At 37.9% G+C, this 16,112-nt stretch overlaps 1 protein-coding gene across 1 annotated transcript in view; it reads left to right on the top strand.

Moving 5' to 3' along the window:
• The window catches only part of nedd4l (NEDD4 like E3 ubiquitin protein ligase), a 71,905-nt gene that overhangs the window by 13,536 nt on the left and 42,257 nt on the right, over positions 1–16,112 (top strand). Inside the window, 6 exon segments of the mRNA XM_036587612.1 lie at positions 1,604–1,706; positions 2,312–2,469; positions 3,347–3,482; positions 3,975–4,154; positions 7,048–7,125; positions 14,668–14,727. Of these exon segments, the coding sequence (XP_036443505.1) occupies positions 1,604–1,706; positions 2,312–2,469; positions 3,347–3,482; positions 3,975–4,154; positions 7,048–7,125; positions 14,668–14,727 (715 nt within the window).

The raw sequence follows: 16,112 nt of genomic DNA on the forward strand, positions 1-16,112 counted from the left end.
TTATTAATTTATTTATTATTGATTCATCCACTATTTTGTTATTTTTTATTTTTTTAAAATAATTGCAAATCATAGCACAGTAATTTTACCAAATTTAAGATCACGATGCTCTGAATCATTTCCGAAAGAACTGTAATCAAATCTCTTGTTTTGATGTCTGATATGTACAGTCTTAAGAAAAGTTTGAACACCCCAGGTCAGTGATGTTTTGTTGACTTTCTGAGTGAAAATAAGTAAACACATCCTCTACAGAGAACAAACAAATATATTTTCTGCACATTGTCGTGTACAATTTTTATTTATTTGCTGCTAAAATATAAAATGTGCCATAACTTTTAAACAGGCCACATACTGTGATTTTATGTTTTTCTAATATATTAAACTCAGCAAATAAGTAGAAATTGTGTACTATAATGTGCAGAAAAATGACATATTGGGGGGAAAAATAAAACCTACAGTGTGGCCTGTATCACATTATTTTTTTTCCATTATGTCATTTTTCTGTAGATTTTAATGCACAGTTTCTGTTTATTTGATTAATAAATTGGGAAAAAAAGCATAAAATGTGCCTTTTCACATTTTTTATTTATTTATTCTATATGATACACGCTTAGGATATAAACAAAACGTAATTTGACCAGGGCCACGTAATCTTTTGCATGTGACTGTACCTGAGCTGTTTGATTTTAATGAGTTTACATCTGTTTTGCAGTCAGAAGACTGTTAATGACTTTTGCTGTTTGCTTTTAAAGTTTGTTGCTGATTATTGAGGCCTCTGAGCTTTTTCTGTCAGAATGTACACTCATCCTTCAGGCTCGCACCTTGTGGCAGTGAACAAAGGTGTTGTTGTGATTTTGAGGAACTTGTGATCGGCTGGATGAGCAAAAGACTACTTTACTGAAAATAATGATGTAATGATCTTTAAATATGTAGCACTCTTTTAAGAGTATTTTTTATGTTGAATGAAAAAAACAGGACTAAAGCTGGAATAAATACAGGTAACGTTAATAAAATAAGTCGTGATTTTATGTAAGTTTGCGTTTGGTTAACCATTTCCAAACCTCCCAGAAGCAGCCCAGTCTTATTTGTGGTTTTCCTCCAATGTCTAATTTATCAAATCACTACTTCATTAAATTAAATCAAGAGTGCAGCAAGAAGTCAGAAACCAAGTCTATGTTGTTCTAACCAGCTCACAAGAAGTCTCATTGTTTACAGTGTGTAGTGAAATGTTTACAGTGTTTAGTTATGTTTATTAAAATGTTATAGCATTTTACTGGCAAAACACAACTTACACCCAGATAAATGGTTGTAAACAATTTGCTTGGGGGTCTATGACTTTTGCACAGAACTGTATGTATTTCTGGGAAAATTAGCATCATTTTAAATGGAATCAGTGGGCTTGACAATGTGACAGATTTGATCTTTGAAGTAATCAGTGTGCAGCAGGTTTTAATCATTATCATATATATCTTGCCTCCAGAGATCGGAACGTTAGTTTGTTTTAATGTGTTTGTTTTGTTAAACATGTTTACCTTCCGTTGTTGAATGTTTTGTGTGTTTGTGTGTTTGTGTGTGTGTGTGTGTGTGGGTGTGTACACTGCAGTCATAAGTCTCGGGTGAAGGGTTACCTACGGTTGAAGATGGCCTACCTGCCTAAGAATGGAGCTCAGGAGGAGGACAGCACTGAGATAAGGGAGGAAGCAGAGGTGAGGAGTTATTACTCCTTTTCTTTGCTTCTCTCTCTCTCTCTCTCTCTCTCACTCTCTCGCTCTCTTTTTTGTGCTCTCGCTCTCTCTACACTCTCTCTCTCGCTCGTTCTCTCTACACTCTCAGTAGTCTCCACTCTCTTTCGGTCTGTCTTTCTCTCTCTCATAGTAGTAGTGGGTGATGATGATGATGATGATGATTATTATTATTAATAATAATAATTTTATTATTGTTATTTATAAATATTATTAGTAGTATTATTATAGTTATTGTTATTATGGTTATGTATGTGCAAAATATAATTTATATTTTTGACATAATTTCCACATGAATAATATCTGTCAAACAAAACCTCCAGAAACTATTCAGAATTACTATTCAGAATTAAACCTTGCTACCTCAACATACATTAAACATGAAGAAGAATTTTATCTTTTCTTTTTCACTGTTTTGAAAATACAAAGTTTTGTTTTTTCATTTTTTCAACAGCTGTGTTAAATTACTGTACTGGGCCTGTGCTGATGCCTTTATCTGCTAAGACAGGTCTTACTTACCTTTCACTGCTTATGATTACCATCTTCTCATCTCTCTCTGTCTCTCTCAGGGTTGGGATGTAGATGCTGTGGATCATGGCTCACGGAGACCTCAGCAGCTCCTGCCTCCTTTACCTCCAGGCTGGGAGGAGAAGGTGGATAATCTCGGCCGGACTTACTACGTCAACCACAACAACCGCACCACGCAGTGGAAAAGACCCAGCGCTGTGTACGCTTCCTGTGCTCACTTCCTGATGATTATTTTAAACTTGCGAAGTTGTTGAGTGGTAGCATCATATCAACATAACTTCATGCAAGTAACTGCAACAGAAGCAGTTTGATATTATTGAAAACAGTGAATTCCAGTAAATGTTGGTGTAAACGCCCAGCCCTGCTTCTGGAAGTCAGGAGCTTTGCAGACTTTTGTTCCAACCCAAATCACATACTTGATTCAGAAGCATCTGAATGCCTTAGAGAGCAGGTTGTGTTGTTGGGGTGAGCTCAGCAGGGCGGTAGAGAAGCAGGTTTGATTACCCTTAGCTTCTGTGAAGTAGAAACCAAAGGAAGATGCATGAAAATATGAAAAATGTTAAGAAAAAAAAACACCCCAAAATGTAGTTACATGTCTGAAGTTTGCGTCTTTAGTTTTGCACTGGAGCTACAAGGCTAGTGTAGTTAAGAAGTAATGAAAGGATATAACCACAAATTAGCCTTGTATTAACTGTAACAATGATATCAATATCATAAAAATAGCCATAGAAATCAATATGGCTGCTACCCGTTTTTAGCTATGCAGTACTTTTTTTGTCCATTTTTATATAAATCAGTGTGTCAAAGAGTCAGAAACCACATAAGTGAGTCTGTTTGGGATACTGGACTTTATTCATATGTCTGAGGCAAGTGTGTAATGGATTTAGATATGCAGCTTCCATAATGCTAATTAGTGGGTATAAGCCTTCATTACTTGTTAGCTCCTGTTCAAAACTAGAGAAGCAAACTTAGTAAGTAGTTGTTAGATATAAACAGTGGTATTGGGTGGATTTGGTGCAGCTGTAGTGGCTGTATTAACTGTGATGGTTTGCTATTGTCTCTTGTCTTTGGTTCAGTGATGTGGTGTCAGAAACGGAGAACGATAACCAGCTACGGCAGATTAATCAGGAAGCTCACAGAGTGTTCCGCTCCCGCCGCCATATCAGCGAGGACCTGGAGAACGAACACCTCGACCCCAGAGACCTCGACGATGTGCGTCTGACCTCTTAATATTTTACATGTGCAGCTTCTTAAACCTCAGGAGACAATTACAGTTGTGGTCATTACTCAGGTTTTATATTTGTGTATTATACTAAATTTAAATATTAATTAGGGATTCATCTAATTTGACCTTTTTTGCTGCTGAAGTTTTTTCTGAAACCTTCAGTTTCTGTTTGAAACTTTTGACTGTAAAAATAAGGCTGTTTCTGTTTGTTTTAGGTCTACAGTAGACAGTGTGTTATAGCATTGTACAGATGCTTCAGTGGTATACTTAATTATTCTCCTGCTCTGACCCTGCCGGACATTTACTTTTCACCCAGTTTGGTTTTGGTTTCAGCCACGAGTTTTCGTTTTAGTGCATGAGAAACATTCATATTGTGTTCAGCTTTTATTTAATGTAGTCACGTTTGTGCCAAAACAAATCATCTCTCGCTGTACTTGCTGTTTTTTTGCGTGTTGTTGAATTAGCCCCTCCTCTTTCAGTCGTGGGACCCGATCACTGAAGAGGACCCGACCCTGATGGGCGAGGCTATACCCGGCCCCTCCTCCGCCACACCCATTCACAACCAGTACAGCACTCCGGAGTTTTCCGAGGAAATCAGCTTGAGGCTGTCGCTCACCCCAGACACCAACGGAGAAATCCCCGGAACCAGCACGGCCGGGGTGAGGAGAGAGAGGATAGAGGGATTAGTAGACGATGGGATGGAAAAATGGATGAGTGGATGAATGAATACAGGAGAGGATAGATGGTTGGATGAACAAAGGAGGGGATGGTTTGAATGACTTAATAGAGGAATGAATGAATGAATTGAGGATGGATGGTTGAAAGAATGAATGGAGGAGAATATGAATTAATGGGTGAATGAATTAATGAATGAATAGAAGAGAGGATAGATTGATTGATTCATGAATTAAAGAACAGAGGATAGATGCATGATTGAGTAAATGGAAGAGAGGATGAATGAACGAATGAAACGATAAGAGGATGGATGGATGAATGAATGAGTGAATGAATTAACATTAATGAATGATTAATGAATGAAAGAAAAGAGGGACAGTGGATGTTTGGAATATGAATGAATGAATATAGGAGGATGATTGGATGGATGAATAAACAAATGACTAAGGAATTAATGAATAGAGCAGAATAGGAGAGGTGGATGGATGAATGGTTAAGTGAATGAATAGAAGAGGATGGGTGGATAGATGATTGGATGAACAAAGGAGGGGATGGATTGATGGTGGAATTAAAAAACAGAGGAGGGGATGAGTGGGTGAATGAATGAATAAAGGGGAATAGAAAGGAGGCTGGGTGGATGGAATAGTGAGGAGGCTGGATGGACAGTTAATGAACGAATAGAGGAGAGGATAGATGAATTGATGAACGAATGAATGATTGGATGTTTGAAGTAATGGATGAATGGATGGATGATGAATGAACAAACAAATGAACTAAAGAATAAATTAATAGCCGTGTAGGAGAGGGCGGATGGATGAATGGTTGAGTGAATGAATAGAAGAGAGAATGGGTGGATGAATGGATAGATAGTTGAATGAATGAATGAATGAACAAATTAAAGAATAGATGAATAAAAGAATAGAGGAGGTGAATGGTTGAGTGAAAGAATATAGGAGAGGTTGGGTTTTTGAATGGATAGATAAATAATCTCATTAATCGATGGAATAATTGGTGTTTTAGAGTGAATTAATGCCTGTTTTTAATCTGTGAAACTCTTTCGTAAGCGATTGGTGGTAATGACTGTGTCTTCGGGCTAACAGAACATTTGTGCTGTCAGAGAAATGTTCACATTATACTGTATTTCAGCTGAAGTGTGAATATTGGCCTAGCATGATTTCTCTCTCTCACGCTCTCCAGTGCATTCATGCTGACTTTTAGCACAGGCTGCAGTGCTGAGAGAAGGAGGGACGGAGGGATGGAGGGATGGGGTGGAAAGAAAGAATCTGCCAGGAAAATTTCACTCTCCTTAAGATCGCAACCTGTTTTCTCCAAACTCAGTGTATTTACCTCTAGTGTAAATATCAGGCCTGTTTGATTCTGTACAGTTACGGTCTGCAGGATTTTACTCACTGCATCACTGCAGTTCAGTTATTTAGATTTGATAGATTTTATTTATGTTGATACCATTTAGAATTATTTTTGAAAGTACACCGAACTCACAGATGTGCCTGGAGGGACTGTTTACACAATAGTAAGATATGAATGATAGATTAAGTTGTTTTGTTTGTTAGTTTTTTGTTTTTTCTTAGTTTTTACATTTCAGAATAGCCATGATATGACTACAAACTTTATTACTTAGTATTATAATGGATTATAATTGATTCTGTCTTTCCAGAATTGATGTAGTTGAATTCAGATTATTCAGATCAATGCCTGGATGCATTTATTTTGTATTCCATTAAATTAAACTTAATTTAAAGGGGGACCCCACCATTTTTTCAAAGGTTCTACATAATTAAATGTTTGAGATGTAGACAGAGTTGTTCAGAGTAGTTTGGTGTGAAATGCTCTATTGTAGACAAACTTACCGAGTCAGAATTGTTCACAGTGGTAGTGATGGGAACCAGACGTCCACCTCTAAAAGCTCCCTCACAGGACGCTATGACATGAAATGGTTATGAATACGCGCTGCCTAAGGCCTGAGACGTTGTTTTACGATAGTTTTGTGATTAAGTTTTGGCCTGAAACGTCTTGTTGATCCATGTATTTGAATCCATTCATGGCGGAGGGGTACATGAAAGACACTGTAAGGCAAAATAGTCCCCCAGAAAACATATTTTTCAGACCTTCCACTATTTTACCATCATCAACATTACATATAAAAACTCAGAAGACATGTAGGTTCATTGGTGGTTTTGGGCAGTAAATAAAATGGCTTTATTTGTGTTGTAGTCATGGCGACCCTTAGTTCTTATCACTACCACTCTATAGAAATCTGAGTCTGTTTCTCTAAAAATAACCCATTTCACAACAAACCACTCTGAATGACTTTGCTTACATTTCAACCACTGAATTATTTAGAAATGTAAATAAATTTAGAAATATCGGTGGAGTTCCCCTTTAATAAAACTCAAGACAGCTTTATTGGCGTGACTGTTTCAAGCACAATATTGCCAAAGCATAGATAGTTAATAGCAGGTACAGTAATCGTAATGGTACAATGGGAGGACATCAACAATAATAACAATAACAACAATTATTATTTTTATAGTTGCTGCTGTTGTTTTGCTATTATAATAATCATTATCCTTATTACTAATAATTTCCTGTATCATTCCATTGGTTGCTAAGCAACAATAGTCACTTTTACTCTAAGCTACTGGTGGAAGAAACTATGAAATGATGTGTCAAGTACAGTCTTGCCAAAGCACTGAAGAACAGTGCTTTATAGTTTAACTGTTTGTTGTTGAACATATTCAAATGACAATAATAGCAAAGTAGAGTTAATAACAACACTGATAACAATTACCTTAACCATAATTATAGTAATTATAGTATCTCTCTCGCCCTCTCTCTCTCTCTCTCTTTCGTTCTCAGTCACTCCTCTCATCCAGACTGCGTTCCTCCAGTATGACCGATGGCGTCAGTGACCAGGCCCAGCCTCCCCCTCCAATGGTATGCTTTTCTTCCTCTGTTCCTCTTCTTCCTCGCTTCCTTGCTCCCTTCCTCTCCGCATGATCAACTCACACACTTTCCTACTCTGTGATTCACTAACAAATACACTCCCTCTCGTCTCATTCGCACTCCTGAATGAGTCATGACAAGATACTTCATTTGACAGTGATTTCCAAATGAACACCTAGAATACCCTGTAATCTGTGGCTAAATGTTTAGTTTGCGAACAGGAGCGATTCATCCTGGTATTCGTATAATTAGCTGCAGCTTTGGTGTGAGTGATATCTGCCTCGGAAGAATGCAGGGTGAAAGTGAGCGCGTGAGTCATGAGGCAGTTTTTTTAAACACTTGCAGGACGGCCCTTTACTTGTATGAACCTGTGATTGTACATTTAAGTTTGGTATTACTTTTGTTCTGAACACTTTGTACACAGATTAAGTCTGAATCCTTGACATAAGGGAACTTTCTGTGGCGAATCCTCATTGAGAGAGTGTGAATTAACACCACTGTTGTAGTTTAAAGCAGTAGTTTATCCACTTTTCACTGTTTCTGCTTACCCCAAAGGGGGATCCTCCATGTGACCATCCAGGAAATAACTCATTTGTGCGACACCCATCCTCCTGTTTGTGTTGAGGGGGTTTCTAAAGCAGCAGTTTGGAAAGAAAATCACATTTAAACCGTTTAATGCTTAGCCCAAATGTAGCCGATCAGCCAAGACTTATGATGAGATTTAAAGAAGCCAACACACACAGGACGCACAGCATCGTGTTACAGACAGTGTAAAATGCTACAGTAACACAGCTTGAGTCACAATGAAAGAACTGAGAGACACTGAGCTAAAGTTCGTTTTACACTCTACTTGTGGAAATTTAATACAATAAAACTGGCTGTTGGTCTGAAGAATTTGTTGGACCCAGTCTTTCGCTACGAGCTGGCTAGTACTGATAGGCTCTTTCCGATCAGTTGGTTTCACATCACAAATAAGAACTGACTCCCTAATAGCTTTTCATTCAGTAGCCCCATAATTAGCCAAATTAGGGGCATTGTCTATTATTTAATTTTCAGTAAAATCTGATTTCTAATTAACTGACAAAAATTACATTGTTTTTATTTTTTGTTATTTATATTTTAATTGAATATATCAGAATATCAGACGTTTTTAAGTAGTTTCACTGGATGAATTTCCACCAGTCGTCAACAAGCAAAGGCAAGAATAACATGAAAACCAGCAAGAACAAAACCAGAGCCAAAGTAACACAACAAGCACTAGTTTGGGGGGCAATGAGGGGGAGCCAGAATGTTCCAAAGAGAACCAGGAGCAGGGTCCTGTAATTTTCAGCAGTAACGTAAGATTTACCCATTTGTTTTATCTTAATTTACCAGATAAATAAATTAGCTCCTCAGCGTGATCACCGACTCAAAGGGCTGACTCGGGCAACCTGTCGCTACAGGCTAATAATATAAGCTGAGGTAAGAGACCGTTAGCATTTGTCTGTTTATCTTAATGATTTTAGATTGTCTATCTTTCTTAGTATGAACGTAAAGCCACATCGTTGTTTATGGTCTGGTTCTAGGTTTACTTTAAGGCAGTAATAGGAAAATGCAGAGTGGTCCACTGTGGTGCTCGGAGAAACAGGCCAGTGCTGGGAGACTGTTGATGGCAGTGTGCACATCTTCATTAAACAACAACAACAACAAAAAAAAAAACGTGTTTTTGGACATTGCAGTGTGTAGACAAGAAGCGAGGCCCATCCTCATCCATAACTGTATGATGACTTGAGGGTTTAAAATGAGATTTGTGTCCGTTTTCATCGTTGCTCATTGGCCATGAACCAGCGCATGCCTGAGCCACAGTGTCAGGAGCGTGGCATCCCGCACATGCCAGTGCTGTGCTGCGCTCTGATCTGAGATCAGCCTCTTATACCTGTATTTTCAGCTCTCCTCTGTTGTGTGGAAACAGAGCGGAGTGGCTGTGGGGCTCCGTGTGTCTGAGTTGTTTATAGGTGTATATTTAGCTGTGGAGTCGGAGCAGCGAGGTCCGGCCTGTCAGAGGTGGAGCGTCAGTGTAATCGCTGTGTGTGAGTCAGTGTGTTTGAGAAGCCTCGCGGCCGGCTGGTCTGCATTTTTGTACGTTTGACTTTGCCAGCTGTTGTACAAACCGCCAGTGTTCTGTTATACTTTTCTAAAGAGGAAGAAGAGCTTTATTTATTTATTTATTTATTTATTTGTTTGTTTGTTTGTTTGTTTAGATCTGAGGGCCAGGCTATTAGGAGTGTCTGAGACTTCTTTTTACAACTTTCATTTTCATTTTTCATTTTATAATGAAACTCTAGATGATCAGGCCATGTCGTTCTCCAGCAGGTAAGACTGGCTGTGTGTGGCTCTGTGTGTGAGATGGGAGTCTGCGGGGGCTAACGGTTATGTTTTTGAGAGGGGAGTCTGGGAAATGTAGTTTAGTGTTTGTTTTTTGTCCCAGTCAAGCATGTAATTCTTCAGATTTTTGTGGTGCTTATAGGAATTGGTCTAAAGTTACAGCAAAAACTGAAATAGCTGTTGCACTGAGCTGGAGGTAGGAGGTGTATCGTTTTGCGCTACACTTAGCTGGTGCAGTGTTGGATGCTGATGACGGCTCGGCGTCTTCTACGCGAGGCATTTTCTCTTCAGTGAAAGACGTGCCAACATGTTTGTCAGAAAACTATATTTTCACTGCGTTTCTGAATGTAGCTAATATTAATTAGCGTAGATATCCTAATTAGCCCGAAGCTGGCCATGCTATCTCTGCCCTCGCATTTCTCATGAGGATGCAGTTGCTAGTGATAGCATTTCTGAGGACTGATTCTGGGAAATGTAGTTTGTTGTTTGTTTTTTGTCCCAGTCCTGCATGTTATTCTTGAAGTTTTTTATGGTGGTTAAAGGAATTTGTCTAAAGTGAAAACTGAAATAGTTGATGTTTTGAGCTGTGGGTAGGAGGTGTACCAGTTACCACTACAGCAAACCAGTACAGTGTTGGATGCTGGTGAGGACTTGACGTCCTCCATGAAGGGTATTGACTTCTTCATGTTCGTTTTTCAGAGAGATATTTTTTCACTGTATTTCTGGCGCTAGCCAACATCAGCTAGAGTAGTTATCTCCGCCATCTCACTTGTCGTTAAGATACAGGGGGGACAGAGTTTCTGAAGACTGAGAGGGGATTCTGGGAAATGTAGTGTGGTTTGTTTTTTTTCCCAGTCAAGCATGTTATTTGGGTTTTTATGGTGGTTAAAGGAATTTGTCTGAAGTGAAAACTGAAATAGTTGTTGTTTTGAGCTGTGGGTACGAGCTAACTGTTACAACCTTGGATGCTGATGAGGACCTGAGGTGTTCTATGAAATTTATTTTCTTCCTCTTCATGTTTGTTTGTCAGAGAAATATATTTTCACTGTATTTTTGGACGACAGCTGGGATAGGCTCCAGCACCCCCTGCGACCCAGAAGGATTAGCGGTTTAGGGAGTGTGTGTGTGTGTGTGTGTGTGTGTGTGTGTGTGTGTGTGTGTGTGTATTTCTAGACTTGGCTATCATCAACTAGAGTAGTTATCTCTGCCGTCTTGCTTCTCCTGAGGATACATTGGCTAGTGACAGAGTTTCTGAAGGCTGAGAGGGGATTCTGGGAAATGTAGTTCAGGGTTTGTTTTTTGTCCCAGTTTTATTATTCTTTGAATAATAAAATAGCTGTTGTGTTGAACTAGGACTGGTGGTGTGCCTGTATGTTGCTGTCCCATGAGATGTCCCAGGATTTTCCCAAATCATAGATACTGTAATAAGCCTGAAAAGAGTGAACCACAAACAGCCTGATTATTCTTGAAAAGCTTATAAACCCAACAAAAACTATTACCCACCATTTAAACATTAGAACAACTATTTACAGTGTTGGTGCAGATGATTACTTTATATCTGGGAATAGGTTTCATTTTTCACTCTTCTGTTGTACTTAGAGATGGTACTGATATCAGCAGAAAGTGCTGGATGGGATATTAAAGGAGAAAAAAAAGAATGAATCCTGTAACATATCTACCCTGAACCGGCACTCGCATAACTGTGGTATGTGATGCTTTTAGATGTGTGGTTTTTCAAGAAGGTTTGTAGAGTGATTAAGCAGTTCTCTTTCGGACAGTTTTCGTGTAACATTACACAGTAAACTAGTTCAGTACAGTGTATTTCACATATGTGGAATTATAGTGGTTGATATTATTATTGGTACTGATAGCTTATTTTATTCTTTGGGTTTTACTACTATTAACAGACGTTTGTGTGAAATTATTCCAAAAAACACCTCTTCATATAGTTTAGTGTAAATGTCGATTTTGCATTTGAGAATTAAACATCGATCTGGACCTTCTTCTCGAGTCTGTGTATGTGATGTTAATATGTAAAGACGTATGACGTGGTCCCAAAAAACTCCCACAAAATCTGTCCTGACTCTGAATTGCATGTACACTATAATTTAGAATGATCCAGTAATGTTTTTTTAACCAAAAAAGTCTGCCATAGGCAGCTTTAACTTTTAAACATTTTTAGCTAATTCCTGTTACTTCAGGCCCAATTTTGTGATCTGCAGTCTTGCAGTTATTGGTGAGAACCTCTCTCTGTGGATCTTGCACCCAGAAGTGATTTATTTGCTGTTATTCCCTCATTATCTGATATAAGAATACATATCCGCCCGCAGGCTAAGACGGCCAAAACAGAGCTGTGTTTATGTACTGCTGACTTAACATGTGATGCTCCATTAAGAAAATCCTCTGTTTCCTGTGATGGGAAGATTTCTGGTGTAATTTTACCAGCATCACAGGTGATGGTATAAACAGCCCTGTGCTTTAAACTGGTTTCTCTGGGATAAATTTAATTCGTAAAGCTAATGGCAGCAACTGGAATAGGTCAGTGTGTCAGTTTCACTTGCCATTGAATGGCATGTCTGCTGCAGAACAGGCTCTGACGTTTTCTTACGTTGCAGTTTTGGGTGTATACAGTGCGTTTGTGTTCATAAAATAAAGGAATGCTGTTGTGTTTGCGTTTCTAGTTCCTCTAGTGCTGAACCTCTTATAGAGCAAAAGAGCAACAGTTTTTGAATCTTAACCATTTAGATAATATGACCTTATTTTGAACAGAAAAAGGCCACTTGTATTTTTTTGGTTTTCAAGCCATGCAAAATAACCATGAGGATTCAAGATCCTCTTATAGAGATGCACTGAAATTTCAGCCACCATTTTTCAGTCATACTATATTCTGATCCTCTGTAGATTATATACAGATGATATGTATATAGATTTCAGACAGACTTTTTAATGGTTGACCAACTATCTGATGAAACTCACCATTAGTAGGGTTAGATGTAGGTTTTAGGTGAACATTAAAGGGTATTAATTCATGAAGTTGTAAACAGTCTTTCAGAGCAGTTTGATGTGAAATGGGTCATTGCACAGAAACTTGCTGTGTCAGATGCCTTTACAGTGGATTTTTACTGATAGGAGTTTTTATATGTAATGTAAAATAGTGGTAAATCTGAAAAAAATTCTTTGGAGACTATTTTGCCTCAACATCCTCCATGTACCTCCCTGCCATGAGTGGAATCTTATCTCAAAACTATTGTGAAACTGTGTCTCAGACATGAGGCACTGAATTCATAACCATTCCATGTAATAAGTCTCTGCGAGGGAGCTTTTAGAGGCATTAAACACTTCAGTCGTCTGGTTCCTATCACCACCACTGAGAACAGTTTGGACTGTAAGTTTTTAGAATGAAGCATTTCATATCAAACTGTTCTGAGTTGATTTGTTTACATCTAAATTTTTAAATTATGCAGAAATTTTAAACATTTGGTGGAATTTCTCTTTAAGATTAGGTTTCGTGTTAGACTTAATAGAATATAACACATTCAACTTAAAAGTTCACTTGTATTTTATAGATATTCAGTTGAATGTAAGTTAAAGACAAGGTGAGCACCTGCAAGGCTTCTACACAGGATTCTTAAAATAAGATGTGACCATTTTTGGTCAAAAACGATTAAAGAAAAAAATTAAAGAAATGCTGAAAATCCTTACAGAAATATTACATTGTTTCCATGTTTTAGTATTTAATGGGTATACAGCAAAGTGGTAAAATGAAATTTTAAGATATAAAACTTTTACAGATCATTTAATTCTAATCAGAACTGGAAGTAGTGGTTAAAAAGATGCTGAGTTTCTGAGTTTTGGTTTGAATTTGGGCCAGTTTCATTTTGGTGCATCACTATGACTAATAAGACCAAGCCTTATATAGTAATAATCTAGTTCACCGTAATGACCGCAGTGATCTTGTCTCAAATGCATTGTTTGATCCAACCAATCACAAATAATCCTCTAGTTTTTCACCCTCCTCACATTCTCCAATCATTATGTATGTGTAATCCAGTATAATCACTCACCTGGTTATTGGTGCTTTAACCTGCAAGAAGCCTCTTTGGGTCTAATCAGCTTGATTTTCTCACCCACCTCCAGAACCTCTTTCACTGCACTGTCCACCAGATCACCCCCACCCCCCCAAAACCCCTCCATTCCTTAAATCAGGGTGTCCAGCTCCACCCAGAGATGCATCCTTTCATAGCTACTGTTGCAAGTTTGGACATATTTAAAGAACATCGGCAAAAACCTCAATGATAAGTTGTTGTGCCTCAACTTAAAATACATAGTTACATAATTTGAAATATGTATTTTGTTGCCGTTTGTGACGTAGCGTTGTTTTTTGTTTATTTGCAGTAAGCAATATGTTTATTTGCAATATGCAATATGTACTCGCAATATGCAGTCGTATGCAAAAATTTGGGCATCCTGGTCAAATTATGTGTTTTGTTGATTTTAAACGAAACTGTTAATCCTCTACACTTTTGCACATTCATTGGTCATGCACAGTTACTGTTTATTTACCAAATATTTTATTTTTTTATTATTTTCCATTGTGTTAAACTCAACAATAAATAGAAAATGTGCGCTAATATTTGCAGGAAATTTACGTGAGTTCTCTGTAGAGGATGTATTAACTTTGTTTTTACTTAGAAAGTCAGTAAAACATGTGATTTAACCAGAAGCATTTGACCTACAGCTATGTGTAGAGACAAAGAGAGAGAAGCAAGCTAGCTAGCAACATTAAAATACATAAACTTACAACATATCATTTAAATTTAACACATTCTAATGTATGTATTTTGACCAGAAGTTGTGTGCTTCAGTTTCTCATTAGATTCGGTTGATTTTTGCCAACATTCTTTTAAGTTTGTCCAACAGTGCAACAGTATCTAGAAAAGAGCACATTTCTGGACAGAGCATGGATCAGTTAAACACCAATCACTTCACTAATTCACTCCAAACTCTAAACACACCTGATCACAAAATCACCCCCTCTTGATTCTAAACCTTTCTAAAAAGAGAAAAAACCCTCCTGCCCGCACCCATCTGCAGCCCACCTCTCTGTCCCCTCCCCACGATCCTCTGCCCCCCTCACGGCCCATTCGTAACCCAGCTGTTGTTTGCCAGCAGAGCTCCCAGTCCAGACGATCCCGAGCCCAAACGGTCACAGGCGTAGAGGAGCCCATGGTAATGTCCACATGTATATATTCTACCTCCATGAGTGCACTTTTCCTCCATACCTCTACCACACTCTCCTTTTCTCTCCCTCTGGTGTTCTTTGGTTTCTTTGTTTTATTTGTTGTTATATTGCTTGGTGCTATCATGCTAAGAGGCAGAGACATCCTTGGTAATGTCCACATGTATGTTATTCTTCCATACCTGTATCTTTTCTCTCATTATTTTTGTTTATTTGTCCTTTATTTGATTATTTATTTATCCTGGTTCCTTGGTGTTATCATGCTAATGGGTAGAGAACTCCTTGGTAACGTTCACGCGCATCTTCTACGTCCATGAGTCACTTTTCCTCCATGCATCTTTAACTCTTATGCATTATTTTCCTTTTTTCATTTTTTTTCAAATTTTCGTGCTTTATTATGAATTTATGCGTTTAGGAATAGGGTGAAAATATGACCAGTGCTCCCTCAAAGATCCTGTGTCGATGTTTGTTCTTCATTATTGGACTTCTCTCGTTTATTGTGCATTTTTTTTATTTCTGTTTTTTGTTACCACCATGCTGGAGTGGTAGGGTGGATTTTAAAGCACTCATTTTTCATTCTCTTCCATTCTGTACAGTATCCGCCACTGCTTCTCAGCGGCGCCAGTCGTGTAAGACATTCCTAGTGGGAAGTTTATTAAAGGGCCCATATCCTATAGTTTCCCATATTTTATTTAGAAATGTTTTTTGTGGGTTTATATACCAAAAATAGTTATAATTCATTTTTACGTGACCATTTTTTATCCCTCAGAAATAAATATGCTATTTTTTGTTATTGTCTTTAAGACAGGTATATTTAAATGAGGTCTGTTCTGATTGGCTGTCCTGTATTGTGCTTCATTCAAAAAGCACTCTGGCCTAAAACACACCTTATTTTAGTGTGAGTAGGTTGAGCTAATCTGCTGTAGACTGAATAGACAGATACATGCAAATGGATTGTTCTCTGTGACATCACAAGCATGATGAATAAAAAACGGACTGTTTTTCGCAGCTTAGTTTCCTTAGATGGGCCGTATGGACTGGAGAGTTAATTATATGTTTAGAAAAACTTTTAATAAAAAAGAAAGTGAGGAAAATCATGATATGGGCCCTTTGAAGTGTTTGCGTCATGAACGTGATGTGTGCAGTACCACCTTGCTTTTTGCCAGTCTAGTTGTGAGCTTATTTTATTGTTCTTTGTTTTTTATTTAACTTTTTATTTTAGTGTTTCAGTGTCTTTTTTTTTGTAAGTTTTTTTTAGTTTTTAATTTCTGTGTTGTATTTTTAGATGCTGATATTTAGCGTTTAGTTTCTGTGGTATAGTTTTAAATGCTGATTTTCAGCTTGTTATCTTTATTTCCTGGAGCATTCACCCGAT

The sequence above is a fragment of the Colossoma macropomum genome, unplaced genomic scaffold (assembly GCF_904425465.1).
Source record: "Colossoma macropomum unplaced genomic scaffold, Colossoma_macropomum, whole genome shotgun sequence".
Taxonomy (NCBI): domain Eukaryota; kingdom Metazoa; phylum Chordata; class Actinopteri; order Characiformes; family Serrasalmidae; genus Colossoma; species Colossoma macropomum.